Below are 25,123 nucleotides of genomic sequence, written 5' to 3'. Positions count from 1 at the left end.
TACAGCTGGGAATGCAACCCAAGCCTCCTGCCCCCCAGTCCAGGGCACTACCCATTGGGCTATTCTGCCTTCCTGAGGGAGGGGCTATATTAAATGCAGTGTGGCCTAGAGGGTGAAGCAGCAGACAAGACTGCAGGAAACCTGGGCTCAATTCCTGCTACTGGCATGTGGGGTGACCTAGGGCAAATCATGTCTTGCCCCGTGCCTCAGTTTCCCCATTTGTAAAATAGACATAATGATAGTGACCTCCATCGTAAAGCACTTTGGGTATGTCTACACTGCAATAAAAACATCTGCAGCTGACCTGTGTCAGTTGGGCTACAGAGCTATAAAATTGCAGTGTTGATGTCTGGGCTTGGACTGGAGCCTGGGCTTTGGGCCCCTCCCTCCTCATAGGGTCCCCAAGCCTGGACGGTGACAGTGCAGTTCTCTAGCCCTGCTGCAGGTGTTTTATTGCAGCGTAGACATCCCCTTTCAGATCTAAAGCTTTCTATAAAAGCTAGGCATTATTTCTAATGCAATATAAATATTGCATCATAATAATCAACATTTTCAGCTTTTCTCAGAAGCAAACTGGAAGCCAGCGGAAAATGTGGAACATTCTTCTGAAGAGGTGAGTCACTGCATATTGTACTAGTTCGGCGCTTTTCAAGTAGAGTGCATTGTTGGGAGGTTGCAAAAGCACAGATCATTGCGAAGAAGTTCACATGAAAGGGGAACAAGCAGAGCCCCAGGGCCAGTGGCAGATGAAATGAGTCTGTGCGTGCCACCAAAATCTCCGAAGATCCAAGGGGCCCTGGTTTTCAGAAGTGCTCAGCACCAGCCACTCCAGTTGAAGTCAATGGGAGCTGCTGGCACTCAGCATCTCTGAAAAAGTCAGGCCCAAGAGTAATGGATCCAGCGTGACTGCAGAATGTAAACCATACGGGCAAAACACTCATGTACAGCTCCAAGAGAAGTTACAGTTGCAGGCCTGTACCATTCTTGGAGATGTTAACCCCAGTTGCTTAGTGTCACTTCCAGTTGAGGTCAGTTGTTCTCAGTGTTCCAGTGCTTTTGATTCATGTATGCAATTGTTTGGACTATAAATGTCTGTCTAAGATTGTGAGCCCCATGTGGCACACAAGGACATGGTCTGTTATCTGTTCAGCTTGTGCTCAGCAAGCAATATATAAAATAAATCTGTACAATAAACCAATAGAATTAAGCAATATATAAAATAAATCTGTACAATAAACCAATAGAATTAACCACTTTCCACCTTATCCTGGCTGAGCCTAAGCAAGTTAGATTCCACGTCCCCATCTCTCTCAGATACTGGGGAAGAAACGATGCTTATGATTTAATTCATGTTTACATTACAGTAGCACCAAAGGGTGGCCAGAAGTGACCTGGAAGTCATGCCTTTCAGAGAACACAGACAGGAACATACCTGTGTCACATGCAATGATAATACAAACCCTCCATTCAGGGAACTGGACTGGAGTGGGGCATAATTTTCTGTCTACACCTCATGTCCAAACTCTCCACTCAGGAACTGATCTGGGGTGGGCTCAATTCCATATCTGTGGAGACCCTGAAAGGCCGTATTTGCCATTTTATAAAGATCCCTGACAGTGGTTCTTCCTCTCTGCCAGATCATCAATTAAACCAAAAGATGTCTGTACACCAGCAGCTAGCAAGGGAGACTGATGGCAAGCTCTTTTACAACAGCCAAACTCCACTCTCAGCAAAAGAAGTACATTAATTCCTTATGTTCCCAAAAGCTGGATGTTAATACTCCAGAGGCTCAACACACCAGGTGCTTTCGGTTGGGGAGAGATTTTCCATCCCACTGACATGATAGTGCTTGAGTCCAGAGAGGCAAGCATGTGCAGGGGATATTCTGGACTCAACCAGGGGGCCTAACACGGCCAAAACCACAAGAGGAGACATGCATGCTGAGTGAAAAGAGCCTCGGCATGCCCAAAGCATGTCTCATCACAATGAAGGAAGCCAGCAGCTATTGAATAGGCCTCTGCTGTCCATGTAAACCAATTTTTACGGTACATATGGCTGGAGAATAGGAAGCAACTGAGAGGACTGATTGGGCTGGGTCGGGGAGGGAGTGGGCATGCAAAGGTTTTGTAAGGCATAAAGTGTTTGGCTGAAAAGATGATGGTGGTTATTATTATTATTATGATTATTATTTATTTGTCATGTGGCAGCACCCAGGAGCTCTAGTCAAGGACCAGGATCGCATTAGGTTCTGTACAGACACCAAACAAAAGAACGGTCCTTACCGCAAAGAGGCTACACTTGGCAAGTGGGGCCTCTTCATGGAAACAGGCTTTGAAGTAAGTGTAGCTTTTACAATCTTGTGTTGGGTGCAAAGCTTCATCTATCAGTGTTCAGAGGGGGACCCATATCACCCCCCACCCAATGGGCCAGCCCTAGGCATTAGACATGGGCTCCTAGGAAGAGAGGAGCAGACAGTGTTATGTTTTCTCCAGCGCTCAATGTGGGGAAACCCAATGGGAATCTCACACTAGCTGAATGAGTTTTCTGGTCTCAGCTCTCCAGTCTTCCATTGAAGTCTCAAGCAATGCACAATACACAAGCAAGAGCAGGGATTCGTCATAGGGCCTTAAGCACAAATGACTAGAAGCAAAGTAACAGGAGTTAAGCATCTAACCTGCTTAGGAGCTTTTGAAAACCCCGCTAGGCATCTCTCTGCTCCTGCAGGCACCTAAATACCTTGGAACATCTATTCCCAAGAACACAAGCCCCAACCTTTTTCTAAGCAGCGGCAGCAGGCTATCAGAGGGGGCACATCAGGCACCATGCCAGGAAGGCGATGAACCTCAACACTGTGCAGCCAAGGTAGGACTGGAGGCAGAAGCACCGTGATTCCCAGCCCTTTCGTAAGCACCCATTTTCATCTTCCACACAGGCAGCAGGTCACCTCTCTGTTCGGTCAGCAAAACCTGGTTAACTTCAGTGGAGTTGCAATAGTTCAACCGAAGGGAAAACATAGCCCAATAGGAGCTTCTCTTTGTCAGGTCACTGCCATTGCACAGTGCTAAACAAGAGTGAATTCAAAGGATCCTCCTGGCTGGGAAACGCCGCGAGACTGTCTCTAAAAAATAAAAACCACCCCGCACTGGCATCCTCTGCTCCTAAGTGTCGATTTCAAAGCTTCCTCCTGGGTGTTCTGTACAACCCACTGTGATGACCCACTAGTTTCTGCTGCTCGCTTAAGATAGTCTTCACCGTATACCTTCCTAGGTCCTTTGTGATATGGTGTGTGTGTGGATTTTTATCATTGAACCAGTTTCCAGAGACAGAATCAGACCGCATGGGTAGGCAAACCTGAGCTGGCTTGGATCAAGCTAGCTTGCTAAAAATAGCAGTGTAGTAATAGTGGCATGGGGTAGCCACCCGGGTACATACCAGGGGTCCCAGGTGGGATGGTTCTGGGGTGGTAGCCTGTGCTGACATCCTGCCAATGCTGCTGTTGCTAGTCAGCTAGCTCGATCACAACTTAACTTGTGTATGCTTATACCTGCTGCAATGCATGTCCTGAGTCACTGCAGCACAGCCATACCCTTACAAAGGAAAAGGAGTACTTGTGGCACCTTAGAGACTAACCAATTTATTTGAGCATAAGCTTTCGTGAGCTTCAGCTCACTTCATCGGATGCATACTGTGGAAACTGCAGAAGACATTATATACACAGAGACCATGAATCAATACCTCTTCCCACTCCACTCTCCTGCTGGTAATAGCTTATCTAAAGTGATCACTCTCCTTACAATGTGTATGATAATCAAGTTGGGCCATTTCCAGCACAAATCCAGGTTTTCTCACCCTCTGCCCACCCCCCCGCCCCACAAACTCACTCTCCTGCTGGTAATAGCCCATCCAAAGTGACCACTCTCTTTACAATGTGTATGATAATCAAGGTGGGCCATTTCCAGCACAAATCCAGGTTTTCTCACCCCCCCCTTTTTTTTTTTTCCAAAAACCACACACACAAACTCACTCTCCTGCTGGTAATAGCTTATCCAAAGTGACCACTCTCCTTACAATGTATATGAAAATCAAGGTGGGCCATTTCCAGCACAAATCCAGGTTTTCTCACCCCCCACCCCCATACACACACAAACTCACTCTCCTGCTGGTAATAGCTCATCCAAACTGACCACTCTCCTTACAATGTGTATGATAATCAAGGTGGGCCATTTCCAGCATAAATCCAAGTTTAACCAGAACGTCTGGGGGGTGGGGGGGTAGGAAAAAACAAGGGGAAATAGGCTACCTTGCATAATGACTTAGCCACTCCCAGTCTCTATTTAAGCCTAAATTAATAGTATCCAATTTGCAAATGAATTCCAATTCAGCAGTTTCTCGCTGGAGTCTGGATTTGAAGTTTTTTTGTTTTAAGATAGCGACCTTCATGTCTGTAATTGCGTGACCAGAGAGATTGAAGTGTTCTCCGACTGGTTTATGAATGTTATAATTCTTGACATCTGATTTGTATCCATTTATTCTTTTACGTAGAGACTGTCCAGTCTGATCAATGTACATGGCAGAGGGGCATTGCTGGCACATGATGGCATATATCACATTGGTGGATGTGCAGATGAACAAGCCTCTGATAGTGTGGCTGATGTTATTAGGCCCTGTGATGGTGTCCCCTGAATAGAAATGTGGGCACAGTTGGCAATGGGCTTTGTTGCAAGGATAGGTTCCTGGGTTAGTGGTTCTGTTGTGTGGTATGTGCTTTTTGGTGAGTATTTGCTTCAGGTTGGGGGGCTGTCTGTAGGCAAGGACTGGCCTGTCTCCCAAAATTTGTGAGAGTGTTGGGTCATCCTTCAGGATAGGTTGTAGATCCTTAATAATGCATTGGAGGGGTTTTAGTTGGGGGCTGAAGGTGACGGCTAGTGGCGTTCTGTTATTTTCTTTGTTAGGCCTGTCCTGTAGTAGGTGACTTCTGGGATCTCTTCTGGCTCTATCAATCTGTTTCTTCACTTCCGCAGGTGGGTACTGTAATTGTAAGAATGCTTGATAGAGATCTTGTAGGTGTTTGTCTCTGTCTGAGGGGTTGGAGCAAATGCGGTTGTATCGCAGAGCTTGGCTGTAGACGATGGATCGTGTGGTGTGGTCAGGGTGAAAGCTGGAGGCATGTAGGTAGGAATAGCGGTCAGTAGGTTTCCGGTATAGGGTGGTGTTTATGTGACCATTGTTTATTAGCACTGTAGTGTCCAGGAAGTGGATCTCTTGTGTGGACTGGACCAGGCTGAGGTTGATGGTGGGATGGAAATTGTTGAAATCATGGTGGAATTCCTCAAGGGCTTCTTTTCCATGGGTCCAGATGATGAAGATGTCATCAATATAGCGCAAGTAGAGTAGGGGCGTTGTTCTAAATCAGCCATAAAAATGTTGGCATACTGTGGGGCCATGCGGGTACCCATCGCAGTGCCGCTGATCTGAAGGTATACCCTTACAAAGGGTCCATCTTGGGGCAACTGTTCTGTGGTTGCTTCAGCTATGGAAAAGTCAAAAAGGGCTGGGAACAGTCCATTGCCTTTAGTTGCTCTAGGAAGGAGCTCTAATAGGGGAGACAGATGATATTGGCATCTTGAGTAATTTATTTAACAGGCCAGTTAAATGAATCCTTCCACATGCATGAATTATATCAGCTCCTCTCCCCAGTCATGTTTCCCTCCTAGTGGAGCCTTTAGAGAGAGAAGCTCTCCCCACTTGGATATACAAGAGAGAAGAATATGAATCCAGCTGAAATTTGCTTGAATTCAATTTAAAAAGCTGTACTGTTCTTGCTGATCTGTGGGGTTGTGGCGATCAAAGAGAGCATGCATTTGAAGGAGAACATTTTCAAAAACGTGACTAGCTTTTGGGGTCGGGGGAACTCAATTTTCAGGGCTGCAACTTAAGACATGTTAAAGGGCCTGATTTTCCAAAAGCACTGAGCACCAGCCTTCTGGAAATCAACTTGTGTACCTGGAATCACTAGCTGCTTCTGAAAATCTTGGCCAAGTGTGAAGTTCACCTTACTATATAAGGTTTGGCAGCAGAAATTCAGCAGAGTGCCACGCTCCCGCAATCCCTCTGCTTTAGCAAAACCGCCCCTGCAAACAAAGGCAGGAAGGGGAAAAGCTTAAACAGCTCAATCTGATTAGTTTATCATCAGAAAGAAGACTGAGAGGTAACTTGATTAGGGTGTATAAGTACCCTCACAGGAAGAAAATTCTCAAGGGCTCTTCAGCCTAGTAGAGAAAGTGAGAACAAGAACCATTTTTGTTTGTTTGTTTTTTTTAAACACAGTGAGAGTGATCAATCACTCCGACTAAACTACCAAATGGTGGATTTTCTGTGTCTTGATATCTTCAGATCAAGACTGGGTGTCTTTCTGGAAGATATGCTTTAATCTGAAACCAGTTATGGGGCAGCTCAGCGAAATTCTATGGCCTCGGATATACAGGACATCAGATCCAGTGATCGCAGCCAGCCTGAAAATCCATCTCCCTGCCCCCTCAATGTCTTCGTGCTACTCTGTGGAGGCCCGCTGAACTCTGGCTGCAAGCCAGTTTCGGAACTCCTATGACTTTACCCACAAAGTGCCGGGGGCCTCCTCAGAGACAGACGCACACTCAAAGTGGGTTACAATTAGATTTCTTGAGGTGGCTTTATCTGCTGAGAGCTAGTGGTGTAAAAGAGCCCTTGGTAGGGTCTGGAACTTGCCAGAAATTGGGAGCTTTGGCAAAAAAGTACACTTAAAAATTAGTTTAGCATTAGGGATATCTTTTTTGTTCCAGCCAGAACAAACCTCTTTCTTTGAAGTTAATGGGAGCTGAGTGTCCTTGGCACCTTCAAAAATCGGAACATTGCCCTATAGCCTTAAGGCTTTACAGGTTTTCCTATAAGGCCCTTACAGCCTTCTGTCTGTCTGTCCAGTCATTTACAACAGTGACTGTAGCAATATGGCCACTGACTGTCAGTCAAGCACTCCCTTGTGTCCAACAGTGCCTCAGCAGTACTTTGCCTCTGTTCCCTCCTCTCTTGAGGGCCCTTTTAAGAACTCACTCCATTCAACAAAAGTTCAAACAGTCCCCTCTTGGGTTCCAATTTACTGAGTGCTCCTGTGCATAGAGACCATCGAGGCCCCAAGCCCAGTTCAGTGACTCTGGTTTAATTAACCCAAAATAAATGTCACATATTCCTCATCGCAACAGGCCTTTACAGCCCCTCCCCTATTTGGGCAGGGATCTTTGCCAGGCCTTGCTGACTGGAGAGCTTTCTCCCACTCTCTTCTTCTTCAGCTTTCCCCATGTTGACCCTGCAGGAGCCTTCTTGCTCCCTGGAGCCTCTGCAAATATGCCTGCAGTCTCCTAGGCTTCCCCCATCCCTGCAGCTTCCTGCTCTTTTTATTTTGGGATCCTCCAATTCAATTCATGGCTCATCCTATAATCAGGTCTGGATTAACGCCAGGGTCTCCAGCCCCTGTGTAAGGCACCCTGTTACAATGACCATCAGCAGGGTATCTGAACATGTCCTTGTCCTGTTAAAACCATCATATGTGGGCTCCGTACATCTTAGTTCCCATTTTGTCTGTCAAGGTGATGAGAGATGAGTACTCACAAGGCTAGGCTTGAAGACCTTCTCCTGTTCCTAACTTATAAGCGCACAATGCATGCAGCCCCCATATCCTGTACTTGATATTAATGATTATTATTCCAGTATTGTTATTATTATTTGTGTTACTGTAGCACCGAGAAGCAGCGATGAGATGCGAGAAGCTGAAGAACCGGTTCCTTCAGTCGCTCCAGGTCTTCGGCGGCACGTCCTTCAGTCGCTCCGGGTCTTCGGCGGCACTAAAAGGCCTGCCACCAAAGTGCCGCCGAAGACCCGGAACCAGTGAGTGACGTGCCGCCAAAGTGCCGCCGAAGACCCGGAGCAACTGAAGGACCCGCCGCCGAAGTGCCGCCGAAGGACCGCAGGGCCGCCGGGTGAGTAGAGCTCAGGCGGGACGGACAGGACGGCGGCCCAAGGGCTGGAGTTTGCCGAACCCATTTAACAACCGGTTCTAAACCAGCTGCAAAATTTAACAACCGGTTTGCATGAACCGGTGCGAACCGGCTCCAGCTCACCACTCCCTAGAAGCCCAGTCATGGAGCAGGATCCCATTGTTCTAGGCATTGTACAAACATAGAACAAAAAGACAGCCCCTATCTGAAAGAGCTTGCAGTCTAAATAATATTTCCATGTATTTCCATCTGGTGCCACAATCCACCAGTTTCTTCTGTTTAGATTTTGCTTGCTGCTCTTTCCCCCCTCTCCTTCCCGCCTTATCACTCAAAAAATGGGGAGGGGGGAAATCCAACAGTGATTCTGGGAAGAACTTGAAGTCACTACAGAAAAAAAGAGAAGCCTCCACTCCCTTTAGATGGCTTTGCTTACTAATGGGTGCGCATTCACAGCAATCCCGCAATGGAAGCAACATGCCCAGGGCATTACTAAATAGGAAAAAAATAAGTAATTAGAGGAAGTACTACTGTGCATTACAGGATCATTAGTTCCAAAGCAAGTGACCTCAGAGTCCTCAACCTTTCTCGCACGAGGTCATTGTGAATCTGAAATAACTAACAGCTGCACTATTATCACTTCTTCTATGGCTTTCCGTTCATTTACTTTGACACAATAATACCCTGCATTTTTGCAGCACCTTTTCTATGGTGATCTCAAAACATTTTTAAAACCATGATTTAAGCTGCACCAGATAAATGCATATTATTCTCATTTCACCGGTGGGAAGTTGAGGCATACAGAAGCTGAAGCCCACATTTGTAATAGTGTCCACTAGCTGAGACAGCTAGGGCCTGATCTAAAGCCCACTGAAGTCAGTGGAAGTCTCTCCATTGAGTTCAGTGGGCTTTGGATCAGCCTCTTGAGCTTCATTTTCAGAGGTGCTGGCCCTAGACGACTCATGATAGCCACCTGAAAATAGAGGCACTCAAAATTAGTGGGCACTTTTAAAAATTGAGGCCTAAATTACTTGTCACACAGTAAGTAGCAGAACAAGAAACAGAATCCAGACATCCCAACTCCCAGCCTACTGCTTTAACCATCAGAAAATCCACCCACTTCCCTAAAATTCCACTTTGGGAAAGAAATATGGAAAATAGCGGGCTGCACCGAATGCAGAATTATGTGAAATTGCTCACCACATTGTCTTGGAAAAATCCACATTGTGTTTCCAAACAAGAGTTTCAAACAACCAAAGTAGGGATGGGTTTTGCACCAAGGCTCAGTCCATACTGGAACAGGACTAGTCAGTTCCATATAGATGTCCAGCCAGAATGTATGTGTTCAGTAAAGCTGTTAATTCTTCATATGAAATGCTGAAAGTCATAGGCTATTAATGCTGGGCTCTCAGGAGAGCAGCACCTCAAAACACCACCAGTGATGTGCACCTGTAATGAAAGCTAGGCTTGTTCCAGAAGGCACAGAAGCTGAGAAATCCAAGAAGAAAAAAAAAAGCAAAGACTTCAGTGCTGATGTCTGGCTAGATTTTGAAGGCCTTGGACCAATAATAATGCCAAAGCCACTGATCTGAAAGTGAATTTCTGAACTTTGATGACAAAAATATCTGCACTCCACTGCTTGTGCTTAATGTGCCAAATAATATCATCTTACATTTATATATAGCACCTTCCATTCCAGGGTGCTTTACAGAAGAATAGATTTGATCAGATAGACATAGATACTGAAATCACTTCACCTTCCTCTGGGGTGGAAAACAATGGCTGCTTCACAGCGCACAGCAGTCTAGGACCAAAACCAAAGTGAGGCATGCCACATTCATCTGTGGCAGGAATTTAGGTTAGTAGCAAGTAATAAGCAGAAGTGGAATTTGGCCAAGGCACTGGTGCTATTACTAACATTCTAAAACAAAAAGGAACTTTTTACCAGCTCTAGTGGCTGGTCTCATCTTGCCACAGAGCTGGTCCAAACTCCTAGGCAGTAGGAATACAGCCTGCTTCACTGTTGATCCCCAACCTCGGAGACGCAGTTCTGCTGGGAATTGGCCTGTGGTACTCTAAAGTCACAATTAATTAACGTGTCTGTCAAGTCAGGAAAGTGAAAACAGCTTTATGTTATGCAAAGATCTAATGCACCGAAGCTGAAGACAGGGTTTATAATTTGGACCTTGATTCTGCTCTCACTTGAACTGGTGTATATCAGGAATAGCGGTGGAATCACAGGAGGGAAATGGAGAATCTGGCCCTTTAAATCCAGAAATGCCTAAAGGCATGATTGGCCCAATGCTGCATTGTCATCATCTGACATTACAGGTCAGAAAATGATGAGACGGTTGCATTACCAGGCTGAAGTAAAACATCCTTCTCATTTTCCCCTGGGCAGGCCCCGATTAGTGGTGGCTCCTTCCACTCTGACCGCATGGTTCTTGGCCACTGAACCTGTTACTTGTGCTATCCACAATTTAATGAGTTGAACTGGGACACATTTGGGGTGCATCGTTGCCTGACACTGCCACTGGGGAGAGCAGCAGCTGCCTTCTGTTTCAAGGCTGCAAGGCGCAAGCCCTGAGGAATTATAATCACTAACACATGCATCAGTCATTCTTCTTTCTTTCTCTAGCTGTCCGTTATTGGGGAGGCTTATTAAATGATACAATGGCAAGTATCTCCTAAATTACAATTGGGCCAAATTCTCTGTTGGCATATCTCCATTAAGGTCAATGGCGTTTCCCCAGCAGAGACATTGGTCTCCTGTTCCCAGCATTCTCTTTCTAAACAATAATAGTTTTGCATTTCTGCAGCCCCTTTCATATAAGGTCTTTAAAGCACTTCAACATCCATTAAGCTTTGTACAGCCTCTCTGAAGTGCATTCTATCCCACTTTTACATCTGGGGAAACTGAGGCACAGACAGGGAAAATGACTTGCCTTGTGTTACCAAACATATCAGTGCTAGAGTCAGGAACAGAACCCTTGATTCCTAGTGTTCTTCTGTTATTCAAAGATGCAATGGCTTTGACTCCAATTGCAATGGATTTACTCTGATGTAACTGAACTCAGAATCTGGCCTGGTACTTCCCTTTCTGCAGTGGTCTGATAAATGGTCCTTTGTTCAGAAAGCCTGATGTTGGAGAATCTGGCTCTGTTTCCCTCTTGTCCCTGGAATTGTGATTGGAAATAATTGGAAGTGTCACTGGAAGTAATCAGAAGTGACAGTCCCTGGGCTATGAGGCTTTTGCTTGAAGTCTAATGATTCCCCCCGCCCTCAAAACAAAACCTAAATTTAAACAATGAAATCACAAAGTGATTTGCCTTCAAGGTTGAAAACCCTGTGATTTTTTTTTCTGAAATGGAAAAAAAGAAGCCTGACTCTGTGTTTTAGTTTGATATGCCAAGCTCTGTCTGGTATATGGAAGATCCCTCCTGCCTTCCGTGGTTTCCTAGTGCTGTGCATTCCTGTGCTAACAGATAGAGTTCATTTCTATACTAAACATTTCCGTAGCTGCTGAAATTTTATGAAGGCTCATAGATATATCTATGAGCCTTGATAAAATTTTATACACACACACACATATATATATAGAGAGAGAGAGAGACTCTCTCTCTCTCTGTGTATCTCCTCGACAGGCTGAGCTGTGAGATCCAGCCAACACATATCTCATAAATATTCTGAATACAGGAAAACCACCTCCTGCTGATGCTTTTACTAAAGAGCAAATGGGGAAGGGAACCGAGTGGTTCTTATCATGATGATGATTTATATTATGTAGCGCCTGAAGGACCCAACCAAGATTGGGGCCCCATTGAACAGCATGTTGTACAGACACGTTGTAAAAAAGAGAGTCCTGGCCCCAAAGAAGGTTCAGCCTTAATAGTCAAGAAAAGAGTACAGTGCACAAGCAGATGAGGAACTGAGACACTCTGTGAGTTGGCCAACGTCTGTAGGAGAGCTGGGAACTGAACCCGTATCTCCTGGTGTGCATTTTTTTTTTTTTAAATAAGGGCATCAGTCTTCCTCCCTTATTACAGATTGACCCAAAGAAGAAAGGTGTTACAGTGGGTAAAGCATCAGCTTCAAGTCCCCGTTTGACCACAGACTTCCAATAGTCCACTAGCGTGTCTATCAATCTATGCAGGGGAACACCCTCCCAGCTGCTACAGAAACAAACCCATATGTGTAATTCCCAGCTCCGGTGGACATACTTGTGCTAGCTGTCATCAAGCTAACATGCTAAGATAGTATTGTCGCTGTAATGGCACAGGCTAGCAGCTCCCAGTATATGCCCTCAGGGTTCAGGTGTGTTTGTAGTTGAGGTAGCAAGTACAATACTGCGGTTATACTCCTATTTTTAGCACACCAGTTCAGCAAGAGTATGTCCACATATGGGAATCACAGCCCTGGCTCATAGTGTAGCCACAATCTCTCTGTGCCTCAGTTCCCCATCTATAAAATGGGAATAATAGCACTCCCCTACCTCCCAGGGGGGTTGTGAGGGTAAATACAGGCAGACTGTGAGGTGCTCAGAGATGACAGTAAAGGGAGCATTATAAGTACTCTACGTGCAATGTTTAGACAGTCCCTGCCCAAATGTGGAACAAAACAATAAAGGGAACAAAGATATGGAGCCACAAATTAATTTTCTTGGGGGCATTCTCTTAATAAAACTATACTGTGTCATTCATGCAGTCAGAACAGTATCTATTGGCAGTGTGTCCATGTTATAAACCCCACCATCATTTTTTATACTAATTGTTGAGTAATTTTAGCAGGAAGCAAGGGCCAAATCAGACTTCTCCTGTTCCCCTTTGAAGTCATCCCTCCAGTAAGAGTTAATTCACATCAGTATGAAAAGCTTTTCTGCCTATTGTAATGATTCCCATGCATTTATTCGTTGGCCTTTACCAATTCAGCTATGTGCAGCTGGGTATGTTTCAGGAAGTATTAGAACAGGACACAGCAGTGGTTGAAGCAGAAGATTGGGAGTCAGGACTTTTGGGTTCTACATTCTCAGCTGTTCCACTCAGTCACTGTGTGGTCTTGGGCAATGGTTTGTGCCACACCTTAGTCCTCTCTAAAATAGGGCTAATAACACTTCTTCACCCCACAGAGAACTGTGAGGCAACACTAATTAGCTTGTAAAAGTCCTCTTAGTTCCTTATTATGAAAGATCTATAGGAGTGGAAAGTAGCAGTAGTTTGGCACTGCAGTTAGAATAAAACCCATCCTCTCCTCCTCATTATTCTCTTTTAACTGGGCCCACCTTTCAGTTTCAGGAGGGCAGCCTCCTTCTGCAGATGCAGCTTGCCTGCCCATAAAATTTGCAGTGACCTTTTTCCACAGACAAACTACAGGCTCAGATCTGAGTTCCTGCCTCTCTCCCTAGTCAATTGCGGGGACAAATCGGCTGCAACCACACACACTCTGATTTGTGCCCAAAATTCATTTTGTAGGCACAAAAAAAGGGGGATAATCTACATATGAGAAAAAGGAAGCCAGGCTGGAAATGCACCCATTAATGTGCAATGATCTTGGCAGGAGAAGGATTCTGGCATACACAAACGAAGCCCTTGCCCTTGCCCTTTAAGACAGGTGATGAGCTAGAAGAACATTTGCCTTCCAGAAACAACCCAGCCCTTTCCTGGAAGGTGCAGATGAGGCTTTCAGAAGAGAACTTGTTTGATACCCTATCCAGTCATCATATTTACCATCTGCAATATACTTTCTAAACATTAATCCATCTGTAAGGGAGAACCCCCCAACCTCATTTTACATATTGGAAAACTGAAGCTCAGTGAGGCTAAGTGCTTACAAAAACCTTGAGAAGGGTTTGGCTGCTAGCATTTTGAGACCACTTCCTGTCATGCTGACCAATACTGTCTCATTGTTTACTTGTCTTCCCCCCACCTGTCTGTCTCAATCCGTCCGTTATTTTTTGTTTTATACTTAAATTGTAAGCTGTTCCTGTTTGTAAGCAGGAAGCATTTTTTGTCCAGTGTTTGTACAGAACCTAGCACAATGGGATCCTGGTCCATGACTGAGGCTCTCAGGTGTTACAATAATACAAATAATAAGTGGCTTTCCCAGGAAGAGTCAGCATCCAAACCAGCATTAAAACTCCTGTCTTGGAGTCTTGTGCTCTTACCACTAGAGCGCCGCTCGGTCACAGCTACCATTCCAGCCAGTACTGTTAGGGAGGGTAGGTATAAAAGGGAGGAGATGATAGCCAGGGTAAATGAGAGAAATAATACACTGTGTTCTCCTTTTTTCTGCTAATTCCCATTCCCATTGCTGGCAAGAAGCCCTTAGGGGACACTTTTAATCTATACCTTTGCCATTATTCATGCTTCATGATGTTACCTTTCCTGATCCCCCTCCCTTTGAGTCTTCCAAGTATGTATTCATAACCGTGTGCGGGGAGGGTCCCAGAGCCCTAGCCCCATAAGCCCGACTGAGCCTGAACTACTAAACCACAGTTTTGCGGCCCAAGTCAGCTGGCACAGGCCAGCCACTGGTGTCTAATTGCCGTGCAGACATACCCCTAGTGACCTGACTTCACCCAAGCCTCTTTGCTGAGACACTTTTGGAAACTAACAATTTTCTAAAAACGGACGAAGAACCCGTCTGAAAAAGACCCATTCATCTTTGAGATAGGACGGGCGCCAAGTTTACACTGCAGCCGGAATGCCTCTGCTTTGTAACACACGTGCCAGCACACTCAAAACACACGGGGAGCCGCACACATAATACACACGCAGTCACATGTGCAGAAGTTCACACACGCGTCCATCAGTCATTCCTGCTTGCATGCAGAGGATATAGCAATGGCCACCATCTTGGCTGACACACTGTGGATTGAATCACAGACCTCCAGAACTGAGAGCATTAATGGCTGCAGCTTGAACTACAAGGCCTCTGCCAGTGCTGTAACAGATGCCTTTCCTCCAGGGATCAAGCACAGAGGCAGAACCTGAGCATGAGCGTGCACACACAAACACACACACACACACACACACCCACTCTTGCAAGAAATACATTGGGGCCAATCCTGCAGTCCTTACTCATGCATAATTCCAGTTAACTTTAACATCCTGTCCCTCCCACACACACTGAAAGCTTTATCAGGGTGCTTGTTTACATTCTTTCCCCAGGCAATTCCTGAAGATTCAAACATCCCCAAATTCCCAGCCTATCTGTCCTCCTTGTAAAACCCCTGTATTTGCCAGGAGGGAAGCAGAGGTATTTGTTGCAATCATGAGGATAAACAGAAAGAGCTCTCCTTCCTTAGGAGCCAGTTGTGCAAGGATGAACATTTCTGGGAAGTTGTGCTGCAATTTCACAAGGCTTCTTTCTAAACAGTGCCAACACCCCATAAACAGATGACAGATTACACAAAGGAGACATGAAAGCAAGGGCCTGTGTGGGGTGATGGAAAAATCCCAGTTGTTTTTCCATGGACAATTTAGAAAAGTTTTCTTTTCTTTTCCTGTGATTTTTTACCTCTAGTAAAAATCCTTTGGCATTCCAGTTTGTGCTCCTTTTCCAGTGGCAACATGGGGAGGGGGAAAAAAAAGGGGGTGAAAGACAATTTTTTAAAATATTTCTTTTTGTTGAAAATTTGAAAAATTTCATATGAAACAAAAAATTTCACTTAGAATACAAAGGCCATTTTCTGTAAAAATATATATAAACGGAGACTTTTGGACCAGTTCTACTCTATTTCAGACCAGTTATAAAAGGTCCTGTGGTGCCTTTCACAAGGAGTGTTAACACTGATGTCTAACCAGATTTCAACTCTCTTAATTACATCAGCCACTTTGAATTGCTCCCGCAGTTTCAAATGGATAGGTTGCTTTTCTTCACTTACTTTCCTGATCTTCACACGCACCACTGTGTACTGTTAAATAGCTTCCATGCCTCACCCTAGATGTAAACGCACATCATTGGTGGATGGAACAGTTGGTATATGTTTTCTTGTTTCCTTTAGGTTCTTTCCCATGACATAAATGTATATCTGTGGCTACTTCAGATTCATTCTTCTTCTTATTGTGCTAGTGCTTAGCAGCCCCTGTCATGGGCCAGCATCCTATTGCACTAGGCATTGAACAAACAGAATAAAAAGATAGCCCCTGCCTCAAAGAGCTTACCATCTAAGTAGAAAACAAGAGACAACAGGTTTCAGAGTAGCAGCCGTGTTAGTCTGTATCCGTAAAAAGAAAAGGAGTACTTGTGGCACCTTAGAGACTAGCAAATTTATGTGAGCATAAACTCAATTCGTGTAGCTCACGAAAGCTTATGCTCAAATAAATTTGTTAGTCCGTAAGGTGCCACAAGTCCTCCTTTTCTTTTTCTGAAGAGACAACAGGTAGATAAAGACAGACAGATGGGGATGCACGAGGAAAGTGTGTCAACAGTGCTAATGCTTACCAATTATAACTTTTCAAAGGAACTCAATAAATGGAATATTCATAGCACCATGATGTTATCCAAAGATTTTCGTCAGTTAACTAATGAACTGGCAGATTAATAGCAAAGCAAACAAAAAAAAACTTTTTAATGAGCGTCCAGCAGTCAGGTCTATTTAAGATCACATGATTTTACATTTCTATAGCACCTTTCATCCAGAAGGATCCCAAAGCATTTTACAATACGTATACGGATAGAAGATGCATAACTTCCCCATCACATAGTGCAGGAGTAGGCTGGGGTGAAACACATCAGCATAACAATCTGGGAGACAGAGAGAATATTTTATCCTGTTGAAACTTCTGGAGAAAATTGTTGGTAGGAAGACTGCAAGTACTCAGCTGGAATTTGATAGTAACAACACTATAGCCTTGTGAGAAGTTTTATGGAATCTTTAACAATAGATAATGACAACTCTAGTTTTATGTTCTCTCTGAAAGATGGTGTCCTCAGGAACACAGCATGCCAGACCACCCTGCTGGTTCAGTACTGTCTCTGACACCACTTTCTCTAGCGCTGGGCTTTCCTTCGCAGATCTTTCTCTAGCGCTAGGCTTTCCTTCGCAGATCTCCCATCCAAATCCTGACCTAGCCTAGTTTATGAGATCTTCTCACTCACAGCCTGGTGTGGTGTAGCTTCAGGCCTGTGCTGTTAGATATTGAACAAATCCTAATTTATCAAACATGCAAATATCACAGACTTTGATTCTAAAGAAAGAAAGATATGTCAGCAAATAAGATAAACTGAAGAGTTTATTTTTTAAGAAGAACTGATGACCCTGCCATGTAGCGCACATATATTGCAATGATGGGAGCATTAGCAATGTCTGAGATGAAGAGATTAAATAGATCTAAAGCACAGACCAAGACTATTCCCCATTCTGATTAGTTTGGAGGTAATAAGCCAGATCCAGAGCTGGTGTATGCTAGCATAGTTTCGCTTAAATCATAGGGGCTATGCTAATTTACACCATCTGAGCATTTGGCACAGTATGAGAAAAGGAGATGACAGAGTCAGCTCAGAGTTTGGGAGTTACCCTTCCCTCTCTGTTAATTCATGTACAACTCTTCCCTGTGCCCATTAACACCAATAACAACTTCCCCCACTAGGAGCAGGATGTATAGCCTTTATGACAGACCCCTGATCTGCTTTAGTGTGATCAGGCATGCAGTTCCTAAATGCATCAGAGAAGCCTCCATTTTATGCCAGAAGATGCATCCTGGAACTCTGGTGAGTATATAAGAAACTGCACATCCTCTGTCAGACCTGCCCACTCCATTCTGGGACAGCTGTGATCATGCCACCTGGCCCTAGAGGGATTTTCACCATAACCTTTTTCCATACAGCGAGACTACAGGAGTCTTGGAGTTTGATTCACTAACTGTGGACCCTTGGGACAACACTGAAATACTTCCTTGATATCAGAGAGTCAGTGGACAGAGCTCAACACAGTGCTATGAAATCAGACCAGACGCCAGAAAAACACCTCTTTATTACACATAGTCAGGTTGTGTCACATGTTGCCTCTAGAGACTGAAGTGCGATCTAATATGTCCCAGCCCTGTGCTCCTGCCAGGAGTTCCAGAGTGTTAACTAGATATTTTTCTTCCCAAAAACATTTCTAGGGGGGTTTGTCCATTTTTTTTCAAGTTTTCATCAAAAACGCATTTTAAATAGAGATATTTGGGGGATTGTTTGCAGAAAACAGACCAAACACCCATGCACATTTTAGGAGTTTTCAACAAAAACACACACAAAAATTAAGATTTTTTTTCACAAAACTCTTTATTTTTCATAGGAGGCAGGCTGGGGAGGAATTCTTGACCCGCCTTAGTTTTAACTTTTCTTTGTCAAGGATTCTCTGCATTACCTTGGTTGAGTTACTTACCCACCGGGTGCTTCCCTATCTGTAAAATGGGGATAACAATACTTACTGAGAGTGTTGTGGGGATTAATTAGCACTTGTAAAGAGCTTTGAAGATGCTAAGTGATAGTGAGTATTTGGAAGTCAGAGTCAAGATTATGATAAAGATGAATCACATTTCATGCTTTAGAAGGTGTTTATGGAGAATGTATAATGTAGTGTAGTCACCCTGTAGTCCCTTCCATGTCTGCTTAATTCAGGCCAGGTCTTGGGGAGAACCTGTGTGGCACCTTGAAGCAACACTAACTGTATCAGTTTATCAGGGAGCCAGAGAGACCCACAGGGTCTGTCCATGTCCAGCAGCCAAATAAAAAGTCCCCTTAAAATTCATTACAACCTAATCCTGTCTCTCTCACCTCCAACATCCCCCCAAAAGATAGTACATACAGCAGTTGCTCTCAGGCTGTGACCCAAGCAGAGAGCAGACTAGTCACATGGCGCTGGCTCTTCTTTGCCTCCAGCTGGTCAGTCACATTAAAAGAAGCTATGAATACTTCCCCCAGATTAATTTTCCATGTAATAAATTGCTAAAGTTCCGACAGGGAGGTTATCTCCACTGTGCAGATCTATGAGGCAGTTTATCTACTGATTTGTAAGTATTCTTGCCATACAACAATGCAGCAGCACTTAGGACATTAGGGTGGGTTTCACATCTCTCTGAAGCATCATGTCTCAGCCACTGTAAGAGGCAGGATGCTAGACTAGATGGATGAATGATCTGATCTGGTCGGGCAAATCTTATACTCTTTTGGGTCTAGAACCCACCTATCTCTGAAGCTAGACACAGCCAGTGTGGTTGCCAACATCTGTTATGTCTCTAGTATGGAGCACCTGGGAATATTTTCTAGCTTTGTGATTCACGAAACCTTTCCCAAGATAAAGGGGCCAAATTTAGCTCTAGTGTAAGTTAAGGTAGTTGCAGCCACTTACACCAGGCCTGAATTTGACCCAAAATGTCTAAAAATTGCATGTACTAATGCACATTTTTACAAGGAATTTCTTTTGAATGGGAATATTTTTCAATGGGATGACAGTTCTGGGACTGGTTGGAAAATGGAAGACAATTTTTGCAGAAAGACTTCCCCTTTACCCTCTTTTTCCACTGAAATTTCATTTTGGCTGAATTTTTCCATTCACCTCTAGTGAAATGTTGCCACCATGTTCCCTTCAGTTGGGTACATTGAAGGTCCTCATTCTGTTTTTATTCATACTATTGTAAATCCAAAGTAAGTCTTCTGCAGTCAACATAATTATACCAATGTGAAACTGATATGATTTTTTTTCATGTGAAAAATTAACAAAAAAACCATTTTCGTCTTCCTCAAATTTTCTACAATTGGGTGAGGGGGTAGGGGGCTTTTCACTGAAAAAACCCAAAAATCTCAAAACTGAATTTTTTCACTTTTGGCACCAAAAAATTCAGTCATTTAAGCAAAATGTTTTGGTTTTATTGAAAATATTTGCTTAACTGGATGATTGTTTTCAGCTTTTAGTTGCCAAAGAGGTGAAAAAAAATTACAGTGTTCAGGTTTTTGAGAAAAGTCATCAAAAATGGACATTTCCCACAGACATTTACATTTTGATCCAAAGGCCATTTTTGTTGACAACACAATTTGAAAGCAAACTTTCAACCAGCTCTCGTGTGATTAAGATTGGAATCCGATGCCTCCAGAGCTAGAAACACGTCACATTTTTGTCCCACTTCTCTTTTTGCTCTTCCCTCCACCCACTCTCTGATTCATGCCTTTCGTTCATGCTCTGCCCCATACTTGGAAAAGTCTCTTACTCTTCTCTTTTAAGAGCACAACCTCCCTTCTTTAAATCTCCCTTCTTCCAAGAGTCATTTGCTCCTGTTTCTCACCATTGACTCCCCTCCCATCTTTACCCGAACTGCTGGTTTATCTCCATTAGCCTGTTTTGGGGCAGGGACCATCCCTCATCCTGTCCGTAAAGCACAGCACATCTTGGCAGTGCTATAGACACTTTTAATAATAACGGAAAACCAAGCTGTGCTTCTCTTCCCCTCAACTATACTCCTCCCAGCCCTTGCTTGTGTCTTTCAAATGCTATCCCCAGCTATTCCCTTTGCTTTAACAGTGAGAAGAGAAGTGGGCTGTTGGAGCTTCAAAAACATAGTTACAAGTGGATTGCTTTCGGCTAGCGAATGAGGTTCTCCAGCCTCCCTGTATCTCACCCCGATGTCTGGATCACAAGAAGAGGAGCCAGGGTCCCTTCTTATTTTTCTCTGAAGCATATTATTAGTGAATAAGGGGCTGGACTTACAGTTCCTGAAGACTGAATTTCTCTATTTATCTACAGAGCAGGTACAGTGGGGGCAGAAGAGACAAAGGACAAAAGAGGTGCAGGGCAATTTTGTGGCTGAGATGAGAGGACTAGGAGAACTGGGTTCTATTCCCACCTCTGCTATGATCATGAGGAAGTCTCTTAACTTACCCCTCTTCCAGAATGGGGGTAACAATACTTCCAAGATTCACAAAGGGATGGTAAGACTTCATTCATTCATGATTATTTAAACTATAAGCTCTTTAGGGCAGGGACCATCTTTCACTATAGGTAGAGCCCTTCAAATCTGTGGATATCCACACACTGACCATGTTTGCGGATTGGATGCAGATGCAAATGTTGTATGTATCTATAGTTAGAGCCCTGCACGGATACAGCACCTAGCACAATGGGGCCTCTAGAAACTATTAGAATGCAAATAAGCATTAGTTATTTGGGACTCTTGGATAAGGGTTGCGACAGCAATGCGAAGTATAAATGTAGCTAAGGCTGAATTCTGTCTTCCTGTCCGTCCAACATGTGTAGCCACCTTAATAAGACTCAGTGATTAAAGTGGGGGGAAATTACTGCCCCCCTTCCGCCCACTGGCTGGGGCAAGCAGTGCTCTGCACAATTCCCCCTCCTCCTCAGCTAGTGCACTGTCTTCCTCTGCTACTTGAATTAACTTTAACCACTGATAAAACTAGGCTAGGTAGTGCAAATATGGTAGTGGTTCTATGGCAGACCCAGTACTGACCCTTTTCAGAGGAGCCTGGCTGTTAGCACATGGCCTTCCAAAGGCACTGGGGTAAAGACTATCAGAGTCTCTCGAACACCCTCAGCATGTGGAGACAGAAGGGCTGAGGCTAATGCGCAGAAGGGACAAGCTCCTACTCGCACTTCTGCTGCAGACTTCGCAGCGTCTCTGAGCTGCCTCCAGCAGTCTCTGGCACTCCAACCCACGTCCCCGCCGAGGAAACCTTACACTCGAGTGACGAAAACCTTTGTTCGCAATTAATGTATGTAACAACTGATGGAGCAGGGGAAAATGAATGGAACACATGAATTGGGATTATTACTCAGCCAGCTCTACTGATGGTCGCACGTCTCTTGGAGCCCTATCTAGAATGCTGACTAGTCTCTGTTTTTCAGACCTATGAGCCTCAGCAGACAAGACCTTCCATTCCAGCATCTTCATCTTCCCATCTCAAGCCATTGTGGTGGCTCTCTGACCTGCCCCTCAGAGTCTGTGGTACCCCCGTGCTCCCCAGAGAGGAGGAGACCTTGCCCTCACACCCAACCTCAGTCTGCTGGCGGGGATCCAGCCATCACAGCCCATGTCCGGCCCTGACACAAGATTTCTCGCTGAACTGTCTGCTTGTCAGTGCAATCTAGTGAGTGGAATGGAGGCAGAGGCTCACTCATTGCACTGTGGAGCCTCTGGAGACAGGGTCTGCTTCAGAGCCTGTCGCTCAGGCGAGGTCCCTCAAATACCACAGGGCTGCAAATCCCTTACTCCAGAGGTCGTCTTTTAATAAAACATCCCTCCTTCCAGTCTCTCTGCCTTTCTTACCCCTTTCTCCTCCATTCATTCTTTCACTCATCTTCCCTTCCTGTCCTCTGCCTCCCTCTTTCTTTTCACTCCTTCTCATACTTCCACTCCTCTCTCCCCCCAGTTTCTCTTTTACCCCTCATTCCTTTCCATCCTTCAGTCTCCCCCCTTCTCTTCTCCCTCTCTCCATCCCATATTGCTTTGTCTCACTTCCCCCTTCTCTTCGTCGCCTTTCTCTACCTTCCTCTCCTCCTCCCTTTCCCCATCTCTCTCCCCCACCTCCCTTCCACTTGCACTTTAACGCATCTGTTTCTAATCTGAGCTGTCTGCAGCATCTACTGGAAACAATAAGCTCTTTTTATTTTTTTAACCTGAAATTAAAATTCCTGGATGAAACAAAATAAAGTTAAACAAATTTGACACCATCCCTCGAACAAAGACACTTTCTTCACCTTTGTTTTGTCAAGAAGAGTCAAACCCCTAAATAGTTCATGGCTTAGAACTGCTGCACCTTTTAAAAACAAAAATAACTCCACTATAATGACTGGGTTTCATTGAAACATACAAAAGCAAAATCAGGTTTAAAAATTCTCCCATTCCCAAACCTGGTAATAATTAAAACAAGAACAAAAAAAAAAAAAAAACCTCCAACAACAAAATTAAGCCAGTCAGTCTCTAAACTCAGACTTTGCTACAAGTTTTTTTCTTTGCAAGAGCTTCTCCTTTGCTAGTCCCTGTGGCATTTTCTGTTGCCCAGAGAAAGCAAATGTAAGTTTCATTTCCATAAAAAAGCCCCACTCACCTAAAAAGAGGATGGAAAGTGCAGACATTCCGTCTCCAGGAGAGAGAGAGAGACTTTTCCTCCCTTTTTCTTCCTTTCTCCCAGGAATGGTAGGCAGACCTGCACAGAATTCAAAGGAACGCCTCTGGAATGCACTGAATGTAATTGCATCCATGTGCCAGAAAAATAGCCAACTTTGCTCTTTCTTGCCTTCTGTTATTCATCCCCTTTCCAGTTTCCATCCAGATTTAATAGCAGATTTTAGATCTCTCTGCCTGCTAATTCAGGGCCTTGAGTTTCTGGAAGAGAAAAGATAGAGGCAGTGCAGCAGGGAGACACATCTATGGCTGTATGGAACAATTTTGCATGTCTGAAAAGAAAAGGAGAGAAGAGGAGAAAAAAATACACTGTGCACAATGTTAACCACATGGCTGCCTCCCAGGACAGCCCCTCCCTACCATCAGCTGGGATTAGCATTGAAGGCCAGTCATGTGGGTGAGACGTACTGCTGGCAATAATGCAGCTCTACCTTCTGAGGGGAAACAATCAGACTTCTCTGGTGTCAAAATAGTTACGTTTGGAGACAGTCAACATTCAGCCTGGAAAAATTAGGTACTCGTTGCTCAAGGGCCAGAGACAAAGACTCCCTTGGAAAAAATACATGCACTAGATAAATAGACAGACATTCACATACATACAAGTGTCATTGTCAGCAGAGAAGCTGCAGAATTCACATTTACATCCCCACTCAGGGGCATTCCCAGGGTGGTGGTGGTGTTGTTTTTTTCCCCCTTTGAAAGCACAGTATTAGTTTCCTAAGGAGAAAAAAAAACCAAGCAGAACAACTGAAGAAAAATTGATTGATTTTGTGAGTTCCCTCCTTGCTTGATTGCCACAGAGAGCAAACAGGAGAGGCTGTTAGGGCCTGATCCTGCAGATAGAGCTGCAGGGGCTTGCATGGAGCTCCACTGATTTAAACAGGGCTCCATATGGGGTGCAAGATGCTGCCCATGTGAACCTCTTTGCAGGAGCTGGCCATTAGCTGACAGGGAGAGGGACAAATAGAAGACAACCAGATATTGTAATGATGAAGGCCACAGAATGTATGTCCCTAGATCTTTATAAAGTCAGTCATCACTACGGCAATTGAGCATCTAGACAAACAGATGTTTTTTCCCCCTCGTTCTGATACCTAGATTTAAATTACTGTCTCGGTGGGGTCACAGCACTGCCAGTTGAAGCCCTGTTGATCCTACCACCAGTTTTTCCATTCCTGTAGTAAGATTGCACCTCAGCAGCAGCTGGAAACAGCCAGTGAAGGAGAATTTCATAGTAAATACCCCATCATTGTCCTCCACACCAGTATGCAGTCTCCACTGATCTGATCGAATGAGAACATATCCATAGGTTGAAATCAGTCAGATAGTCCCTTCATACAATAATGCTTGGCTCTTGCATGCACATTACCTGTCCTACAGTGATCTCACTGCATGTCAGGTGTGCTCAGCCCTGCACAGGAAGCAACTAGCACATAACAGGATCGGGCTCAAATTACTCAAAGGTGACCTGCAAGGAAACAAAAAGTTGGACTTGTGCCTCTTCTCCTTTTCGATCATAAAAGACTGAAAGATTTTCACCAAAACAGGCTGTTTTTCAGCCTTTTCCATCCCATTATCTCTTGTTACAATGGAAACCATTTTTTGGTGACCTGTTTATGATCACCCTGATACCTGTTAGTGATGCACAAATGGGTGGGAACCCATGGATTCAAAAATGTGGGTAGTGGGTAAAGTTTTCAAAAGTGCCTGGATACTTAGGAGCCAAAGTCTCATTGAAAGGCAGTGGGACTTTGGCTCCGAAGTCACTTAGGCACTTTTGAAATTGTATCCCATGTCTACACTGGAAGCTCTCTCTTGCGGGAGCTAGATGAAGTTTTCTAGCGCTGTGGTAAGAGAAAGTGAGTGATAATCTCACTGCAGTGACCACAATGATAATGTTGTATGCGTTTGTGTATATTTCAGCAATTTTCATCCACAGCACGTTACGCACATCAAGAAGTCACTTCTAACACCACTGAG

General features: G+C 44.4%; 1 protein-coding gene across 1 annotated transcript in view; it reads right to left on the bottom strand.

The window, feature by feature from the left end:
• The window catches only part of CLMP (CXADR like cell adhesion molecule), a 72,831-nt gene extending 49,362 nt beyond the window's left edge, over nucleotides 1-23,469 (bottom strand). The window contains exon 1 of the mRNA XM_084611940.1: nucleotides 23,067-23,469. Coding sequence (XP_084468066.1) covers nucleotides 23,067-23,220 — 154 coding nt within the window. The 5' untranslated portion in view covers nucleotides 23,221-23,469. The remainder of the gene's footprint in view (nucleotides 1-23,066) is intronic.
• Nucleotides 23,470-25,123: the final 1,654 nt, after the last annotated feature.

Source organism: Lepidochelys olivacea, assembly GCF_965140295.1.
Source record: "Lepidochelys olivacea isolate rLepOli2 genome assembly, chromosome: 22".
Taxonomy (NCBI): domain Eukaryota; kingdom Metazoa; phylum Chordata; order Testudines; family Cheloniidae; genus Lepidochelys; species Lepidochelys olivacea.
The sequence above is the reverse complement of the archived record's forward strand: the minus strand, read 5'-3'. Positions and strand labels throughout refer to the sequence as shown.